Genomic DNA, 17,616 nt, shown 5'->3' with positions numbered 1-17,616 from the left:
TTCCTAGATGTTCACAGGCAATATTCGTCGTCCAAAATATTTCCCTCCTCGTGAATTCTCGTTTTACTTTGAAAATCCCGAAAGGAAACTATGATTTAACTACGGCTAACTCGACACACTGACCCTCTGGTCAAAACTCAACGACTGTCCTCGACAGGCCGTTCACCTCTGTTTCTCAACGATGGAGCGGAAAGTTGCTCGGGAATTTAGGCACAAGGTAAGATCTATCGACGTTTATTTATTATGAATCCTCGGACACTGATTACACAGCTCTTTTCAGAAAGCTGTTTGTCTACCTGGTTGTTAATTAACTTGCTCAGGTGTCTCTACCTGCGGCGGGATGCTGCGCAGCAGACACAGGCCTTACGGAAGAAAAAAAAACAGGCAGCAGCAAATCATTAAATTCTTACTTTTAAAATTATTACCATTGAAAAAGTACATGAAGAAATCACATTTATATGTCAAACATATAGTTAGGAAATTGTATGGTGGAAACCTCTTGGATATAAATAATAATAATGATAATAAATTCCATTTATAGAGCACTTTTAATTGCTAAAAGCAAGATCTTAATACAATCAGGATAATATAATTCCTCACTTTTGTATCACTTTCTATTGATGGGAAACGTATAGACAGAACAGTTAGAGTTGCTAATAGATTTATTGGTTTTATTCTAGACTAAATTAACTACCTGTCTTTTACCTGCTTAGAGAGAAAAAAGGACATTTTTTTTTTCCAGATGCTGCAAAACAAGTCTTTTGGGAGTTGGGAGCATAATGTGAGCTAAAGGGGATCTTCATAGTTTCCTCTGAATCTTAAACATAAGTAGCCACATGTATTTTAGGTATAGGATGGTGCATTTTTCCTCTTCACATAAACATTATACAGCACCATGTTGAATAACATGAGACTAGATTATGTTATGTTATGTGTATCCATGACATTAATTTAATTCCATGAATTAAAATCAAATTATTATGGGATGGTGTTTGTACATTTCATCAATAGGTAAAGGTAGCTATAGGAGTAAAACATAACAGAGGAAGGGAACCTGATATGTTCAGCCCCTGGAGCAGGAAGGGATCGCCACACAGCCATCTGTGCTGCACACAGGCGGGCACGGTCCCATATTGTGAACTCTTCACAAAGGGCAACTCCGCATTAGATAATGTGGATCCGAGCAGCTGAGCGGAAGAGATGGGGCATTTTTATGGGTTTAATTAGAGGCAGAGGGGGAGGACACGGCACAATCAGGCTTTGTGTCTCGATCAGCCAGGGGACACTCTCATAGTCACAGAGACTCTGCTTGTTTGGTTGAGTGTAACTATCCCGAACTGAGAAATTGTATTATCATGTGCGTCTTTATTGTAAAATTGTCACTTAAAGGTTGATTTGTTTAAGTATGCACTGCAATCGGTGAATATTGTAATAGAGCAAAGTTGCACAGGACCTTGGTGTGTGAAAACTGTCCAAATCTCTAAAGCAGACAGTGCTTTTCATAATCAATATTTAATGATCTCTTATTTTATTGGACAATGGTGCCAAAGTCCACTTGAAGTTCATGGTGCAGTGGGTAGCTGACTGTGTCTTACTGCCCTGAGCAAGAGGAATTTATGACACTCATAAACACCATGTCAAAAACTACCTCACAACAACCTCACACCAGGGCCCACGCTGTGTATTTCCTCATGTAGAAAAATACTGTGCGGCTTTGTTAATCTGCCTGTGCTTTAGTCCCTGCTTACAAGACGTGCCTGAATGTGTAGGAATTCACATAGTAAACTGTGCGTGCGTGCGTGCGTGCGTGCGTGCGTGAGAAAGTTGGGTGTGAATGTTGACCTCTGTTTGTGTCTGCTGTAAGAGGACACTGCTGACCTTCCCACTGCAGCCTCTCCTCAGCTGTTCTGCTATCATGCCATTATACCTTCTCTGCGGTTTGATAGCTAGGGCAGGCAGCCCATTACACCGGCTTTAGTCTGAGGAGCCTCAACATCCCGAAGCCAGGTTTTGACCGAATCTTTCAGTCAGTCTGGTGGGGAAAAAACAAGCCTCTTGGGTCAGGGGCAAGGCTTAGTTTGGGACAGATTTAATCAGAAATGTGTTATATCAGTGATTGGCCGAAGCGTTTTCTCAAAACTATCCTGCTGGAGCTGAGCCGCCATCAGGTTTGTATGACTTCTAGACACACGCACGCACGCACACAGAAATGGCTTAACCCCCTGCCTGTAGTGTTGACAGGACCACAGGAGTGAGGTAAAGTGTGTGTGTGTGTGTGTGTGTTGACCTTGCCTCTGATTCAGCAGTCAGTCAAAGGATGCCACCAAAAGTTTGTCTCTTCTTGCAGGTGGAGTTGCTCATTGAAAATGAAGCAGAGAAGGATTACCTGTACGATGTCCTCCGCATGTATCACCAGTGAGTACTCACAGCTGTATGTTCCTATATGAATAAACAGTTGATGGACATTGAATAGGTTTTAATGTTCCTGCCAATTCAAATGTATTAAAATCTAAGGTAAAAGGCTTCAGTTGTTCTAATTTGCCTCAAGTGTTGCTGTAATTACTTCTTGTCTTACGTGAACTGCAGGTGAATCGATGTCCAAATGTTTTCTTTTTGACTCCTGTAACTTTTTTTTCATCTTTGATAATCAAAAACTCTCAATCCTGTCTCGGTCAGTTCGGATGCACATGCACCCGCAGTTGAAACTGTGTTCTCCATCACGGTTTCTGGTAACAGCCTGGTCTCAGAATGGCTGGTGGGGGCTACAGGTCTAGGTTTCAATTAATCTTTGTACAGAGGCAGAGACCTGTGGCCCCACTGGCTTAAGCCTCTGATCAGTTTCCACTGCGCTCTGACAAGCCTGGCCAGTTATTCACAAAAGCTCTTTTTATGCTCATCCACCAAACAGAGCAGAATTCCACCTATTAATAATTCAACGAGGAGGCCAGGCGGACAAATTTTATACAGTAGCTTTTACATTGCTGCTCTAATTGATGTTCTAGTTACCTTTAGTCTCTCTATGAATCGGAACGGACAGAAGATTGGATTCTCTGGAACATCACCATATAGATTTTATAGTTCTATACTTGATGTTTAAATTAGAAATGGTTAGCACCTTAAAGATCTTTTTGCTGACAGGATCCCCTGCAGACCATTATCATTACTTGAACTTTCGACTAAAAAAGAAGAAATCCTATAATAGTCTATTAATTTTGTAGAAAAAAACATGATTAGATAATAATGAATAAATAAAATAAGGGGTTTAACACATCTACAGTAAGTTTTAGAATGTCTTTGTATTAGATCTTATTATATTGTCCCTGTTCAATGAATTTCCAGTTCTGTTTAAATGGAGCTGATGCCAGTTAGAAATGTACATCATGTTGACATTTGGACCCTGAATCTTTTTATTCTCATTTTAACCTCAGTACATATTTCTATATTTCCTCTTTCTTCTACCAAAGTGTTCTATTAAAACCTGCTTGCACTTGTTGTTGAAAGCCCTCCTGGTCTTTACGTGAGCAGCTTCCATTATTCTATAACCACCCTGAAGGTAGAAATCATTGTACATTAATGTGAATCTATAGTTCTGCTCCTCTCACTCTCCCAGGTCGATGGATTTGCCAGTGCTGGTGGGAGACCTGAAGCTGGTCATCAACGAGCCAAAGCGCTTGCCGCTCTTTGACGCTATCCGACCTCTCATCCCCCTCAAACACCAAGTGGAGTACGACCTTCTCACGCCCAAGAGGTCACGGTGAGTACCGCACGGCACTGCACCGTCTTTGTTTTCATATCGAAACCGTCCATCTCCTTCTCCCTTTTCTAAATATTATGTGGCTCATACGTCCTGGTTTTGTATCTCTGTTTTTTCCTGACTGTGCAGGAAGCTCAAAGAGGTGCGTTTGGATCGGACACATCGTGATGGACTGGGTCTCAGTGTCAGAGGAGGGCTGGAGTTTGGCAGCGGCCTCTACATATCACAGATTGTCAAAGACGGTCAAGCCGGGAATGTCGGCCTTCAGGTGCTGTATGTACCTACGTATGAGCTTATTGTGGGTTTTTTTCCCTCTTCCTTTTGAATGTTTTTTTTTTTTTTTACTTCTGAAACACAAAATTCAGATTTTTGTCCCACTGAAAGAGCTATATACAGTATATGTAAAATAATTATTTTGTATTCATTATTGTAGAAAAAGTATAGTATGATATTAGTAGTAGTAGTAGTAGTTAGGATACTTTTTGCAATCTGTAACATAGTTGACACATGTGCATACAGGATGATAAGATATGTTATCAAATTTCTTGTCAGTATCAGTCATAATACCAGGAACCACTAGGTGGGGTAAAGCACCATGATTTAAGAAACTCTACAGAGCATCAATATCAGTCACTGATGTTCTACCCCAACCTGATGGAAGTGAAACCAAACAAAGTGCTCCTGTTATGAAAGAAAAAGTTAAAATTTCTCTTCACACCTGTTTAGATTAATACTCTAAACTGCATCAGAAAGAATGACCCTGTGACACTGACACTGGACTCACAATAAGCTTTATAACAACATCTCAAATATCTGGACACGGAGCAGAGACACTGCCAGTAGAGGGCAGTAGTTTTGCTGGTGGTATATGAAGGGAAATAATCATGCAAAAAAAAATCTGTCCTTTTTCTTTCTTTTTAATGAATTCACTTTTTCCACAGTTAAACTAATATTGTCAAAATACTATGTGTATATTTAGCTGCTTTGAATTTGGGTGTAGTGGCTTATTTTAAAATGTATTCCTTTAGTTATTAAATATTTTGAATAATCTCTTAGCAGTTACATAATGGCTGTATGAGAAAGGTTGAAATCCTGCAGTGTTAGCAGTTACGCAGTATTCTGTATTATTCTGTATATGATCAAGGAGATTGAGTTCTTCCAGCTTACTCAGCAGTTTGACTGTTTGATTGAATGTCACTTTAGCTAAGAGCATCACCTTGGTGAAATAAGATTGAACAGATGTAAATGGAACCATGCAGATCAATAGATTGATCTGCACGAGAATCAATGACTTCATCTGTGAGCTGACATGATGGATCGAAGAGAGAATGTGTGATTCCTAATATCCTAACATCCTGTTTTGATTTGTAGGTCGGAGATGAGATTGTGCGCATCAATGGATACTCTATTTCCTCCTGTATCCATGAGGAGGTCATCAGTCTCATCAAGACTAAGAAGATTGTGTCTCTCAAAGTTCGGCGTACGTCAAACACAAACTCATTTTTTTCAACAGCAGGAGCCTGTTTGATGACGATCAATGGTTTTATTTGATTTTTGATCTCTTTTATTTTCCTCCCCATCTTTACAGATGTGGGTATGATCCCAGTGAAAAGGTAAGATGTTATATATGGTAATAATAGGATTAATATCTTTACTTATTTTTTTATTTACTTATTTCAGTTTGAAATTCTGCTCTTCTGAGCTCTCATTTACTCTTCTCCTCTTCTCCAGCTCATCAGATGAGCCACTGAAGTGGCAGTTTGTTGACCAGTACGTGTCAGAGTCAGGGGTAAGAGACAGTTCGTTTGTCAGTTTTAAAAGTTTTTGTCACACAAGAAGAGTTTTAAATCTTCAAGTCTTTCTGCGCCTCACAGGAGAAAAAAAGCAGCGTTGCAGGCTTGGCGTCCATCGGAGGGAAGGAGATCAAAGAGAAGAAGGTTTTCCTCAGTCTCGTGGGTACAAAGGGTATGGGCATCAGCATCTCCAGTGGTCCCACCCAGAAACCCGGCATCTACATCAGTAACGTCAAGGCAGGCTCTCTGTCTGCAGAGGTTGGACTTAAGGTGATTGCTCGATTACGCCTCTATGAAAATTTGACTCTCATTTTCCTGCCTGCTGTGAACTGTGTCTTTGTCTCATATCAAAATGTAGGTTGGAGACCAGATTGTGGAGGTCAACGGGGTGGATTTCACCAATTTGGACCACAGAGAGGTGAATTTTGCTTAACTGAATTATTTATCCTCTTGCAATCATGGCAGCTGGAGAACGTTTTGTACATTTTGTCCCTTTATCCAAAGCAGCCACAGTCCCATGAGGGTATCTGTCTGACTAAACAGACGCCCCGCATCACTGGCGGTGTTTGGTCTGTGCTCCACTCACTGAGCCACATGAACCACTGCCAGATTAGTGTCTAACTCGCCAAAAGGTTTTTTGAGGTAGAATAAAAAACCTCCTAAGACCTTTGGTTATTTGCCAAAGCGGCTGAGAGAAAACAGAGCTTTTTAGATTAACTGATGTTTACTTGGAGCCTGTGACGATTTCACACCCCGATGAAGCGTGTGCTTCACACAAGCCTCGGAGCATGGTTAAGGCTCCTTAATGATATTTATTAAATAGATTTTAGAAAATTGATTATTTGAAGTCTTATCATGTTATCCTCTTATTATATTTCCAGGCTGTGAGAGTCTTGAAGAGCAGCAGGAGTCTGACTATTACTGTTCTGACAGGAGCTGTAAGTATTCAACACCATGTCATCTATTGCAGCTCTCCTCATATAACTTGTTTTCTTTTTATCCCTGTAAACTCTTGTGAGTATTTTTGAACACGCCCCATATGGGTTTAAGAATAAATGTGACTGCATCTGCACTTGAAACCTTTGGAATGAATAATCCTGGATAAAGTGTTTAACTTTATCCTTTTAAAGATGTATTTATTCAATGAAATTATCTTAATGAATTTTAAACGTTTTAATCATGACATAGTGGTAATTGCAAAACAAAATGGTGCGTTTTAAAATGTCTATGGCGTTATAGTTTTCAATTATAAGTTAAACCAGTGAAGGGATTTAACTTGTATGGATGTGGGAACACACATTTCTGCCGTCTTTCTGCTTTAGCATTCCATCGGCGCACAGATTGATGTGCCATTTTGTTTTGGGTACATCTCATTACCAGCCTGTGCCTCAGCCCGGCTGTCTACAGCAGTAATATTTATAATCCGTCAAGTCACCGGGCAGATTGACGATGACTGTGTTTTTCTTGCGGCCTGTATGATGGATTTATTTGTGTGTTTGTGTGTGTGTGGCTCTTCATTTTGATATATCCAGTACATCAACCATTATAGGTTACTAAATTTAAAGGCAGTGTTCTAAAATGTGATTGCCACTGTTTATTTATGACCAACTTAGTATAATTGAATATTTATCAGACATTTTGTGCCTCTCTTGCCTCCCATACAATTATTTTTCTATCTCTCTAAACACAGAATCCTGCAACAATAAATTATTACTAATCCATACAGTGCAGTGTTTCTAATATGTATTTTATAGGTTTTTTTTAATTTGCATATAAATATATATATATATAAAAAAAATTACTCGCACGCTATAGATCAGTGATTCTGTGGCAGTATACAAAACTTCAAAGATGTTACATGGCAAAAACAGACTTCTCCTTTCTCTCCCCAATCTGAGAGACTGATGTGGACTTGCCCTCTGGTCTCCAGAGACAAAAAGTTTAAGGGCAAATCCTGCACGATGTCTTTCACTGATTGTCGTCTATGGCTATTGTCAAACTCTCAGGGCAGCGAGCTGTTCATGACGGACGAAGAGCGTCTGGCCGTGGAGGCTCGCAGGGAGCTGGACAGGCAGGAGCTGATGCACCAGAAAAAGGTGGCACTGGAGACCAACAAGATCTTTAAAGAGCAGCAGGAGATGGAGAGACAGTGAGTGAACAGTGGAAAACTTTGAAATTAAACTCAAATTTAACATTTTCTTCACAAGCACAAATCAAAACCCTCTGTCATCCTGATTTCAAATACCTCAAATGCCATTCAGGGCATCGCATGGCCTTTTTACACCTGCTGCAAGACGACAAAACAGATCTTTCCACAATTCTGATCATGAATCAGGTATAAGTAGACAAGAGTTGCGTGAGTAAGCTTTGTAAGTGCAGCACCATATAGATCTGTGTTGACATTTTTACACATTGCACATTTTTCTCAGGCGTTAGTAAATTCAGTGGAGACACTTTATCCCCTCAGTGCTTTTGTGCAAGTAATATCTGCATATCATTTTAGATACAGTCTGTGGATCTAAGTCATTTATTCTGCATTTATAGCCCTGCTATGTTGGAACCTATGAATTTATGTTGTGTTTCTCCAGGAGAAAGACAGAGATTTCTCAGAAAGCTGCAGAAGAAGAGGAGCGCTATAAAAAGGAGATGGAGAAGTATGCAGCTAACTCACCGTTAAGTGCCCCAGTTCAGTGTTGTTTTATTAATCTATCCAACATACCTCACTTGTTTTGTCATCCTGTGCAGGATTGAGGCTGTGGAAAAGAAGCACAACAGAGAGTGGGAGGAGGACTGGGGCGCAAAAAACAGGCCCAAGAGCCCGAAGAGCCGAGGCGTCCCCAGGAGCCCATCGCCCGCCCCGCCTGAAATTAAAACTACCCCCACTCCAAAGGCTAAAAGCTCCCGTAAGGCCACCTGACTGAGTCCTCTCCTTAAAATGCGTGGATCCTGTAGCCACTCTCACCTCATTTCCTCCTTCTCCCTGCATGCTCCCTGTCTGTCACTGTGTCTGTGTGCCGTGCTGCTTTTTATGGCCTCTCCCCTAAGCTGATGAAGGCCGCTACTTCACTCAGGATGACGGGGAGGAAGATGAGGGCAGACAAGTGAGTCTTGAGCCTCAGCTGTGCATTTGTCACAGCTGTTTTCAGAGGATGTTTGTGCAAACACACACACACACACACACACACACACACACACACACACACACACACACACACACCCACACACGTGCTAGATTTCCTTTGGCAACCAGAATTTCAGCAATTGGAAATGAACAAACTTGTATCACTTAAAATGCAGTTTGCCCAAATAGAACAGGACCAAACATTTTTCTCTTTGAGTGCTGTGTTGTGACTCCTCAATGTCTTGCTTTTTCGATGGCGTTTGTTGAGATGTTGTCTAAACTTTGATTTTGTTTGAACGTAGCTATGAGAATGACCTGCATTCATCTCCATCCTTAGCATTTGGCTGGTTTTATCGATATGAGGGGAAACTGCCGTCAATCCGCAAGGTATTGTCAGCTGTGTGAGTTCAGTGTGGTGTTGGAGGTGGTCACAAAGGAAAGTTCTGGATAACCGTTCTGTCTTCATGACGAGGTGGTGGTTACATATTTCAGACCAGAGCTTGTTTCTTACATTCAAAGCTGTTTGCTGTGGTTTCAACTGTCATTCACAGTATGTTGTCCGAAGCTATTTGTGCACGTCATGGCGTGTGGTTTGCTGTGGAAGGTTTTGTCTTGTCACCCTGCTTTATTATGTTGACTATCCAATGACACCCGCAGAAGGGAGAAAAGAAGAAGAAGAAGAAGAAAGTGTCAAACACGGACACACTTCAGGAGCAGAGAAAAAACAAGAAGGAGATGGAGTTTGAGCTGAAACTGGCCAAGGAGAAAGAGGGGATGCATGAACGAGAGAAGCAACTGAAGATCAATAGGCTGGTTCAGGAGGTATGAACAAAGGGCTTTTCCCAAGTGAATTGTAGCATGGACCTGAAAGTGCCAGTGTGGATTAAACCGCTGGATTGGCTGGGTTAATATTCATGATGCACTTGAAGGAAATGTTACTTTCGCTGTCAGCGCTTCTAATTTCAGGGGCCACCCAGATGTACTACATCTTGGTTGTTTGACAGCTGAGCATTTCTGCGAGTGTGTGTGAGGCAACTGATGCATGTTGTCTGATGCTGCCCGGCCATGCCCCTGTACCAGGTTTCAGAGACGGAGAGAGAAGACCTCGAGGAGTCTGAGAAAGTGCAGCACTGGGTGGAGCGTCTCTGTCAGACTCGGCTGGAGCAGATCTCCTGTGTGGAGAACGAATCCCCAGAGGTACAGAGTGAGACCTCTGTCGAACCCCCTCTCTTTTTTTCTTTCCATGTAACTTCATACTAAATAAGTCATAGCTCATATCTCATTTGTTTTAGCCACCAATGTTGCAGGGAAGGAGAGTTCAGTAGTTCTTAAAGGCTTCTCTCCTCTGCACTGGAATGTCCCCAATTTTTTTTTAAAGTGTGCACCACCACATGTGATGTTGCCTCTCCTGTCACTTTGAATGTTAGATCACATGAGTTACCTGACTCAAGAAACAGTGGGAGTGTTCCTCCAGTCATACAACATTAAATAAGCGACGTCAGTAGGAAAGGGAAGGGGGGGAAACAGTAATGTAAAAATATGAATTGTCAAGCATGAATAGTTATTCACGAGTTGAAACATTTTTCATGTCACTGCGACTTTAAGCTCTCGCCGCCGCTTTCACCCGCCTCCGAGCCCAAGGTGAGGCGCTTCCCAGGTGGCCTCCATCTGGCCACGACTGACCTGGATGACATCAACCTGGATGACGTTGATCAGAGCCTGAGGGGCCCTCTGAAGAGGCTTGCCCCCACCCAGCCCAGCACTAGCCAGCCTCCCCCTCCCTTGCCTCTCCCGCCACCCTCGCCCAAGCTGAACCCCACCATCCCCAACTACTCTCCCCCTCCCTCTCGAGCAACGCCACAGCGCAGACCTCCGTCTCCAACCGGCGCGAGGAAACCTCCCTCCGGCCCGTCCACCTTGACCAACAAGGGGCGCAGGCCTCACCCACAATCTCACCCTCAGCCTCGCCCTCCCCAAGCCCATCTCCCTAGCCAACACTCCTCCCACTACCATCCTCCGTCTCAGTCGTCGCGGCCTCCATCCTCCCCACAACCTGCTCCACGGCCTCCTCCGCCGCCGCCGCCGCCCCCTCCTCCTCCTCCTCCTCCTCCGCCACCGCCTCCACCCCCACTGCCACAACACTCTGAAGACCGGATAGGCACTCTCAGCATGTACCGCCAGCATCACCAGCATCATCACCATCATCACATCCAACACCCTCCCAGTCCGCCAGAGCACAGGAGTGAGTGGGAGACGGGCGGCTATCTCCCGAGAGGAGGGATTTACTCGTCCAACACCAGTGAAATGTCCTACACCTCAAGTCCAAAGGTCAGAGATTCTCATTTGAGTGGGGTGATGTATGAGAATGGCCTTTCCTTGTTTTACTGCTTTAGTTTAGTAGTGTCTGGTTGATGGATGGAAAGGATCGTTTTTCCTCCCCCAAAAGTTGCATCAGCAGTTTCAAAGAGATATGTGCATAATCTTAGAGTTGATGCATTTTCAGTGCTGCTGGAATCAATTCTTTTATGTGTTGGAATGTTTGATGCATGGAGAGAGTGAGACTCTGTATTAACCATCACTGAATTGGATAGCCATTGATTTACAATTTTCTTTATCTGGTGGAAATGCATGCAGAGCTGCTTTTGTTATCGATGTTTTCTTGTAGCCGTGTGATTTGTGAGACCGAGTGGGGTGTTGCATGGTGTGTCGTAGTGATAGAAGCAGCATCTTATAGCTCTCGAGAGGTACTGATTAAACAAAAAATAAACCCATTGAATGCTTTTGAAACCTCATCCAGCTCTGACAATGTGAGTGGCTCTGGTTGTGTGTTGAACAAATGTAATCCGGCCGTGTGCTGAATGTGCCAGGGGGCTCAACGATACCCTTTTATTTCACTGTGGTTCAGGTAATGAGAAATACGTCCCATGCCAGTCACGTTTCCACTTCAAGCTTGGTGAGTCGCTCTCTGTAAGCTCATAGCTAATGTTTTGCAAACACCACTTTTTTTCCCAAAGCCATGAGCTTCAAAGATTCGTTTGATCCTACCAACAAAATGCTTTGTTGTAATATGAATGGACATATTTTTTTAAATATAAACCCATTCTCAACTGTTGCTTTGCAACGTGGTCTTTCCCCAATAGCAACTAGCTCCTAGTCCCCCCAACCAGAGGCGTCAGACGACCCCTGTCATGTCTAAGCCCGTCATGCTGCCTCAGTCGCAGACCCACCGACCAGATCCACACAAACCGGTGCTCCGTTCGGATGTTCTGGTATGAAACGCACGTAACTCTTTGATTCTTCTTAATAGGGCCATAAAGCATTCAGACATCTGACACAGTATGTCATCATCAAGCTGAAGTGTTAATCTCTGCCTCTTTTTCAAGTGCTGTTGAGTCACCCAGACTCTCCAGATGCTTCACAGAAACCAAGTCTGCAGTTATTAGCTCACTCAGGGAAGCCTTTTGTCCTTCCTGTCAAAGAGCTCTAATGAAACTGGACAGATTAATGAAACTGCATTTTCCCTGAACTAGTGAGCCGAACAATCCTCTTTTCCAGAAACCCTTTTCCTCACATTGATTGAGTCACACTTTCACACCTGAGAGAGCAGAAGAGTACAACCACCCACAGCTACCATCAGCCACTGGAGGTGAAATGCTTTGCTGAAGGGCACCTTGACTGTGGTAGCTGATATAGGGGGGAACTATTAATCATGTTAGATCCTAATCGTCTGAGAATGTGTGCTGAAAAACAAGCCTATTCTAAATTTCTGCTGCACTCACTTCCTGTATACTATTGATGTTTTGAAATACAGTTTTCAAGGTTTTATATTGTTTAGTCGAAAATATTGACCTCAAAGAAAATTGCTCCTGACTACAGTTATGTTTTTTGTCATCTTTTATTTCATTGTCTTTCATTGGCTGAGAGAAAAAGGCCAAAGAGCTTAAAGGGTGAAGCAGGAAATGTAATTTGTAACTATACTAATTTTCCTATTGGCACCAAATACCAGGAAAAGGCAAAAACGAATAATGAACTGATCCCACAAACACGTATTGCTGGTCAAAACTCTTTGAATCGAGACAATTTAATGGCATCATTTTACATTTTTTGTCCGTCGTAAATAATCGTAGTTTATGGCGCTCTAAATTGATTTAACTTTTCACTGATGCAGGAGTGTAGACCAGGGTGTGTATGATACAGATTGTGAACTACACTTCTAAACAAACTGCCTAAGCTGTCACCAATCTGGAACGTTGTCAGAAGTGAGGCAGACTTTCAACCAGAGAGGGAACTGAAACGCTGTCTTTTAACTCAAAGATATATAGGAAACAATTCGAGCATTGAAGTGAGACTTGTGTTCTTTCTTTTCTTTTATTTGTTCACTAAAAGCTGTCACCCGGTCTTGTGTTTCAGCCGCAAGAAATGCTGAAACGGATGGTGCCTTTCAACTCGTCTTTTAAATCAAACGTCAATCGACAAGTAACCCATACCAATAACCACTTCTCTTACTTACGAGTGCTTTTGTTCTTCCCTCTGCACCGTTTGTCTCCGTGCTCACACATCAGGCTTCCTGATGGTTGACTGGAGACCCAGTGATGGCTCCTCCTCTATATTTTTCACTATGTCCTCTCTCTGTTGTCTGCATCACTGCCTTTAGCTCCAGTTTAGGCGCCTATGCATGACTGCACTTTCATTGATTTGGCACAGTAGTGCAGAATTGAGAACGTGCAGTGTGTGAATGCACGTTCGCAGTGAGTTATGGTATTCCTGCAGTGATACGTTTCTACCTTTACTAGTTTGTACAATAAGGATCATCCCATAAAGGCTCATAGAAGAAGTGTTTTTTTGCTGTGAGAACATTTTTAGATTGGATTTAGATTTAGGTTCATCTTTATTGTCATTGCGCAAAAGTACAACGAAATGCAGTTTAGCATCTAACCAGAAGTGCAAAGAGGTTGATGCCCAGGTGGCTGAGGTTGGAGACCAGGTTGAAGGGGATGATGATAATGTTGATGGTGATGATGATGAACTGAAGACGATGAACGACATTTTCTCAGAGGTGTTGATTTGTCAAGGTGGGAGGTGGCGTCCCCCGTCAAGTGTGGTTGGTAGGCAGGTTTTCAGATGAGCAAAGAGCCAACCTCATGAAGCACTCCATGATGGTGGGGGTGACTGCAACCTGGTCTCATTAGATTCATCCATTATTCCAGATGAGCCTGTCATTATAGATAAGTACGATGTCCTGTCTCCTTACTGGAATTAAATTGTGGTCTTCTTTGGTAGGACTGATTAGGGATGATTTTCCGTATACGCGTGTTCCTTTATTATTAAATTAGGTCGTGAGACTTTAAAAGCCAAGCTCCTTTTTTGAATTTAAGGCGCTGACTCTCTCCTTGATTTCCATTTATTCAGTGCGGCACTAAAACTCAAACACAGAACTGGTTGTCAAGGGAAATCTGCCCTGCACTTGATGCAGCAACTTGTCACACATTCACTAATCTGATTGTGTCCTGTTTTCTTATCTTGTTGATCAGTTCTAATGAACTGCGTGTTGATTCTCTTTCAGGGATTTCAGAAATACGAGGACGAGTTTGATCCCTACTCAATGGTATTGTATGCCGGAGCTTGTTTCCACTACAACAAACTAGAAAATAGAATGGATACGCAGCATTAAATGCAAAGGGGCGGAGCGCTCACAGCTCTCAGCTCACGCCACTATGGTGAAAGACTGTGGTAACAGTTAAGACTGGATGTACAAAACTCAAAATCATGATTTTAAACTAAACTTCTTCAATGTTGTTTTTCTTATACACTATATAACTGCATTATAGATAGATTTACTTTGGTAGTTATCTTGACTCACTATTTGGATTAACAACTACTGCGTTTGTTTCCCAAAGAAAAGTCTCTGATGTAAACTTCTTGTAGCATTAGTCTCCCTGTTTATACAGACTCTCATCCATTTTAATTAGCCAACACATGGAATAGTAGAAGTGGCTTATATTATTGCTGACCATGACCGTTCAGGTATTCAGACAGTGGGAGCCAATTCATCATGCTGGCACATATTGTTTTTTTATTTAACTACTTACTATATGGCTGCAGTGGCCTTCTCCTCTCTTTTCCTTCTTCAATCCTGTTCCTGTGTTTTTTAATAGTTCTCCTCGGACCAGATAGCCGGACGAGACATGAGACTGCTGAGAATCAAAAAGGTAGTGACTGCATTCATTTTCAATACCTCCTTCTTTCTTGGTAAAGACTTTCTAAAAAAACATGACTCTCGGTGTTTCGGTTCTTTGTTTCTTCAGATTGGACAGCTTGACATTGCCCTGGAGGGGGGAGCAGACTCTCCCCTGGGAAAGTTGGTGATATCGTCTGTGTACGACGGTGGTGCTGCCGATAAGCACGGTCAGTTTTGGGTTATTTTACGCCCATGCTTCAACTTCAACATTACCATAAATTGGAATCAACACCTCTTTCCAACATGTCAACAAAAAACTGAACATAATAACTTTGAATGTATGATTTTTTTTTTACAGTGCTGTTGTAATAGACTGGATTAGTAAACCTAAGCACACAGACTGTTAACGAAACTGGCAACTGAGAGTAGATCTCATGAGACATATGTCCATATTCAGCCACTAAAGCAAAATCCCAGTCAACATATTTTTTACTGCAAATGCATTTAATACTGAAAACAAACGTCCTTTATGTAAACCAAACCTTTGAGAACATAAAGGAAGTCATTTTCTATTCTGTGTGCACAGAAAGGGCTTTTCTTTGTACTTCATTATCACACTGTCGTTACCGTCTCCTTGGTGAACTGTAGGGAGCGACGTGCACAGTACCAGGACACAAGTAAATGGCACCTGCTTATTGACTTATTTCTCTGTGTATACAGTTCAAACATGTCGCCTCACTACAGCTCTTCAACGCTGTCGGGGGGCAACATGTTTACTCGTTCAGACTGTATTTGTGTCCGCAGCTGGAGCCGACACATGCTCTGAGTGTGTAATATATGTTAAAGGGTCTGCGATGTCTCTATTTGAAGGTGGCATTGTACCCGGGGATGAACTCATGGCTGTGAATGGGAAAATCCTGATCGACGCCACGTTGACTGAGGGACAGAACTCTCTGGCTCGAGCCTGGAACAGTGGAGGGGTATGACTCAGATTAGAGGACAATGAAATGTTGTGCTCAATAAAAAGTTTTTTTTAAATTTAGTAGCTACAACAGCAGGGTGTTGTATTTTTTATAGTTAACCCCTATCAACCCAGATTGAAGGTTTGTGCTTGTTGTTGTCACACTCTTCACTTGCCGATTCATTTATTTAAAAAAAAAAATATTTGTGTTTTTACCTTCAGGACTGGATCGATGTTGTGATCACTGCTTCCCCTCCAAAAGACTATGAAGACGAAGTGTAAGAGTTCCTCTTGATTCTTTTTGTTGTTGTTGTTAGTCTAAATATGTATAATCACACTCATCGTTGCTATTTATTTAAATACAATTATGTGTGTGTGCACGTGTACGCAGCCCTAAGTCAGCATCAGTCAGTCCCACTGTGAACAGAAAGGTGTTTGAAGGCAGTGCAACGTTGTACAGACACGGCTACCTACTAAGGCACTAGCCCGTCAGCCTCGTCCTGGTAATCCACAAAGGTCTTCAGACCTCCTCTTCTTCACTGCACGTCTCCGAGAGGATGTTTGGTGTGGCACTTGTTTTTGTCTGGCCCCAATTTTTTTTTTTGTTGTTGTTCTTGAGCACATGTGATAGTCTCCCTGTCAATCAGAAGAAAAGCAGACGCGCGCACGAGTGGTTCGGTATTTGTTTCCTCCCTGCTAAAACAGATTTATGATCTACCGTTAAAGCTCGACTCTTTCCATGAAAAGCTAGCGTGAGAGTGAATGTACACATAGTGCCGTTTTTTTTTTCTTCCTCTTCTCGCCTCAGGGCGACGTCTGTTTATTGCCAGAACATGTGTTCGACAATAATACAGCCATGCTATTTAAGTGAAGACATTTACAACTTATGCGATAACTGACCCGTCCCACCATATATCTGCCAAATTCCGACCCAGTGAGCCGTATATAAACGCATTCATACGTGTGTGCGGCTCATGTGGCATTGTCCAATGTCGTCAGGTCACGGACGCCCATAAAAAGCAGCCTAGGACTCCTGCCAGCCTTCAGCAGTTGTTCTGATTGATGTTGTTCCACGGGACTGTGACATGTTCTGACATAAGCAGACACACAAAGTGACTCTGGTACCGTAGGAATGTAGAATTGACATGATGACATTTTAGCAGTTTCACTTCCTCGGTCGGATAAAGAAAAGAGAAGGAATCTTGTTTTCAGTTTAAGCCATGATAATGTTTTGCCTCTTTCTGTTTCTCACCTGCATGTGTGTTGGTCTGTTGTGCTTAATGTGCAGTGACTAAAGCAAAAATCAAATGCATATATTACCTCGAAGTTCAGTTAATAAGTGGCACGTCATTCACGTTAACTCATTTTGTTTTATCAGATTGACTTGTTATTGATTCATTCTCATCTCTTCTCCTGCAGGACGTTCTTCTAGTGTTATTAACATCCTGCCAAGAAAACCAGACGGGTTTGAAAGAAGGTTTTTGTTCTTGATGATTCCCTTCAAGATTCACCGTCCTCTTGATCACAATAAAATAAAGACTGTTTACTCTTTATCTTCATTTACATCTGCACACTAAAAGTCTTCAGATTGTCTTTGTCTTTACAATAGGATTTCTTCTTTAACACAGATGAGCTGCAATCAATAGCACCTCTGTGATCTGCCTTTTCGAAGCACAATAAAGGATCTCGTCACGTCACCAGAACTGAGTTTATGTCGTGTATACTGTTTTTATGAAAGACAGAAAAGAGGCACTTCAAAGTAGAAAAGTTTGTGTATATTTCTTAATATATAATGTGAAATTGAGGCTA

General features: G+C 42.2%; 1 protein-coding gene across 3 annotated transcripts; it reads left to right on the top strand.

Annotated features, from left to right (window-relative positions):
* Window positions 1-46: 46 nt before the first annotated feature.
* Window positions 47-17,504, top strand: ush1c (Usher syndrome 1C). Of its 3 annotated transcripts, XM_035643066.2 has the most exons (20): window positions 47-217; window positions 2,348-2,415; window positions 3,611-3,754; window positions 3,884-4,022; window positions 5,126-5,234; window positions 5,343-5,367; window positions 5,486-5,543; window positions 5,629-5,817; window positions 5,906-5,965; window positions 6,429-6,485; window positions 7,554-7,696; window positions 8,136-8,201; window positions 8,293-8,450; window positions 8,593-8,648; window positions 14,232-14,273; window positions 14,824-14,877; window positions 14,974-15,073; window positions 15,717-15,826; window positions 16,030-16,085; window positions 17,227-17,504. In XM_035643066.2, the coding sequence occupies exons 1-20, from the start codon at window positions 182-184 to the stop codon at window positions 17,237-17,239; spliced, it is 1,683 nt and encodes a 560-aa protein (XP_035498959.1). In that variant the 5' UTR covers window positions 47-181; the 3' UTR covers window positions 17,240-17,504. The 3 variants fall into 3 exon arrangements, 2 of the variants coding, with proteins under 2 accessions (XP_035498959.1, XP_035498960.1); XR_004794890.2 differs by lacking the exons at window positions 14,232-14,273; window positions 14,824-14,877; window positions 14,974-15,073; ... (1 more) ...; window positions 16,030-16,085; window positions 17,227-17,504 and adding exons at window positions 9,006-9,055; window positions 9,326-9,490; window positions 9,749-10,329; XM_035643067.2 differs by lacking the exons at window positions 14,232-14,273; window positions 14,824-14,877; window positions 14,974-15,073; ... (1 more) ...; window positions 16,030-16,085; window positions 17,227-17,504 and adding an exon at window positions 9,006-9,339.
* The last annotated feature ends 112 nt before the right edge of the window (window positions 17,505-17,616 follow it).

This window comes from Scophthalmus maximus, chromosome 7 (assembly GCF_022379125.1).
Source record: "Scophthalmus maximus strain ysfricsl-2021 chromosome 7, ASM2237912v1, whole genome shotgun sequence".
Lineage (NCBI taxonomy): Eukaryota > Metazoa > Chordata > Actinopteri > Pleuronectiformes > Scophthalmidae > Scophthalmus > Scophthalmus maximus.
The sequence above is the reverse complement of the archived record's forward strand: the minus strand, read 5'-3'. Positions and strand labels throughout refer to the sequence as shown.

What these genes read in the sequence shown, in the direction of transcription:
- ush1c (XM_035643066.2), top strand. Translation starts at nt 182, where the DNA reads ATGGAGCGGAAAGTTGCTCGGGAATTTAGGCACAAG. An exon ending in CCAATTTGGACCACAGAGAG is followed by an intron (nt 5,966 to 6,428) that starts GTGAATTTTGCT and finishes TTATATTTCCAG; the next exon opens with GCTGTGAGAGTCTTGAAGAG. An exon ending in TTACTGTTCTGACAGGAGCT is followed by an intron (nt 6,486 to 7,553) that starts GTAAGTATTCAA and finishes TCAAACTCTCAG; the next exon opens with GGCAGCGAGCTGTTCATGAC.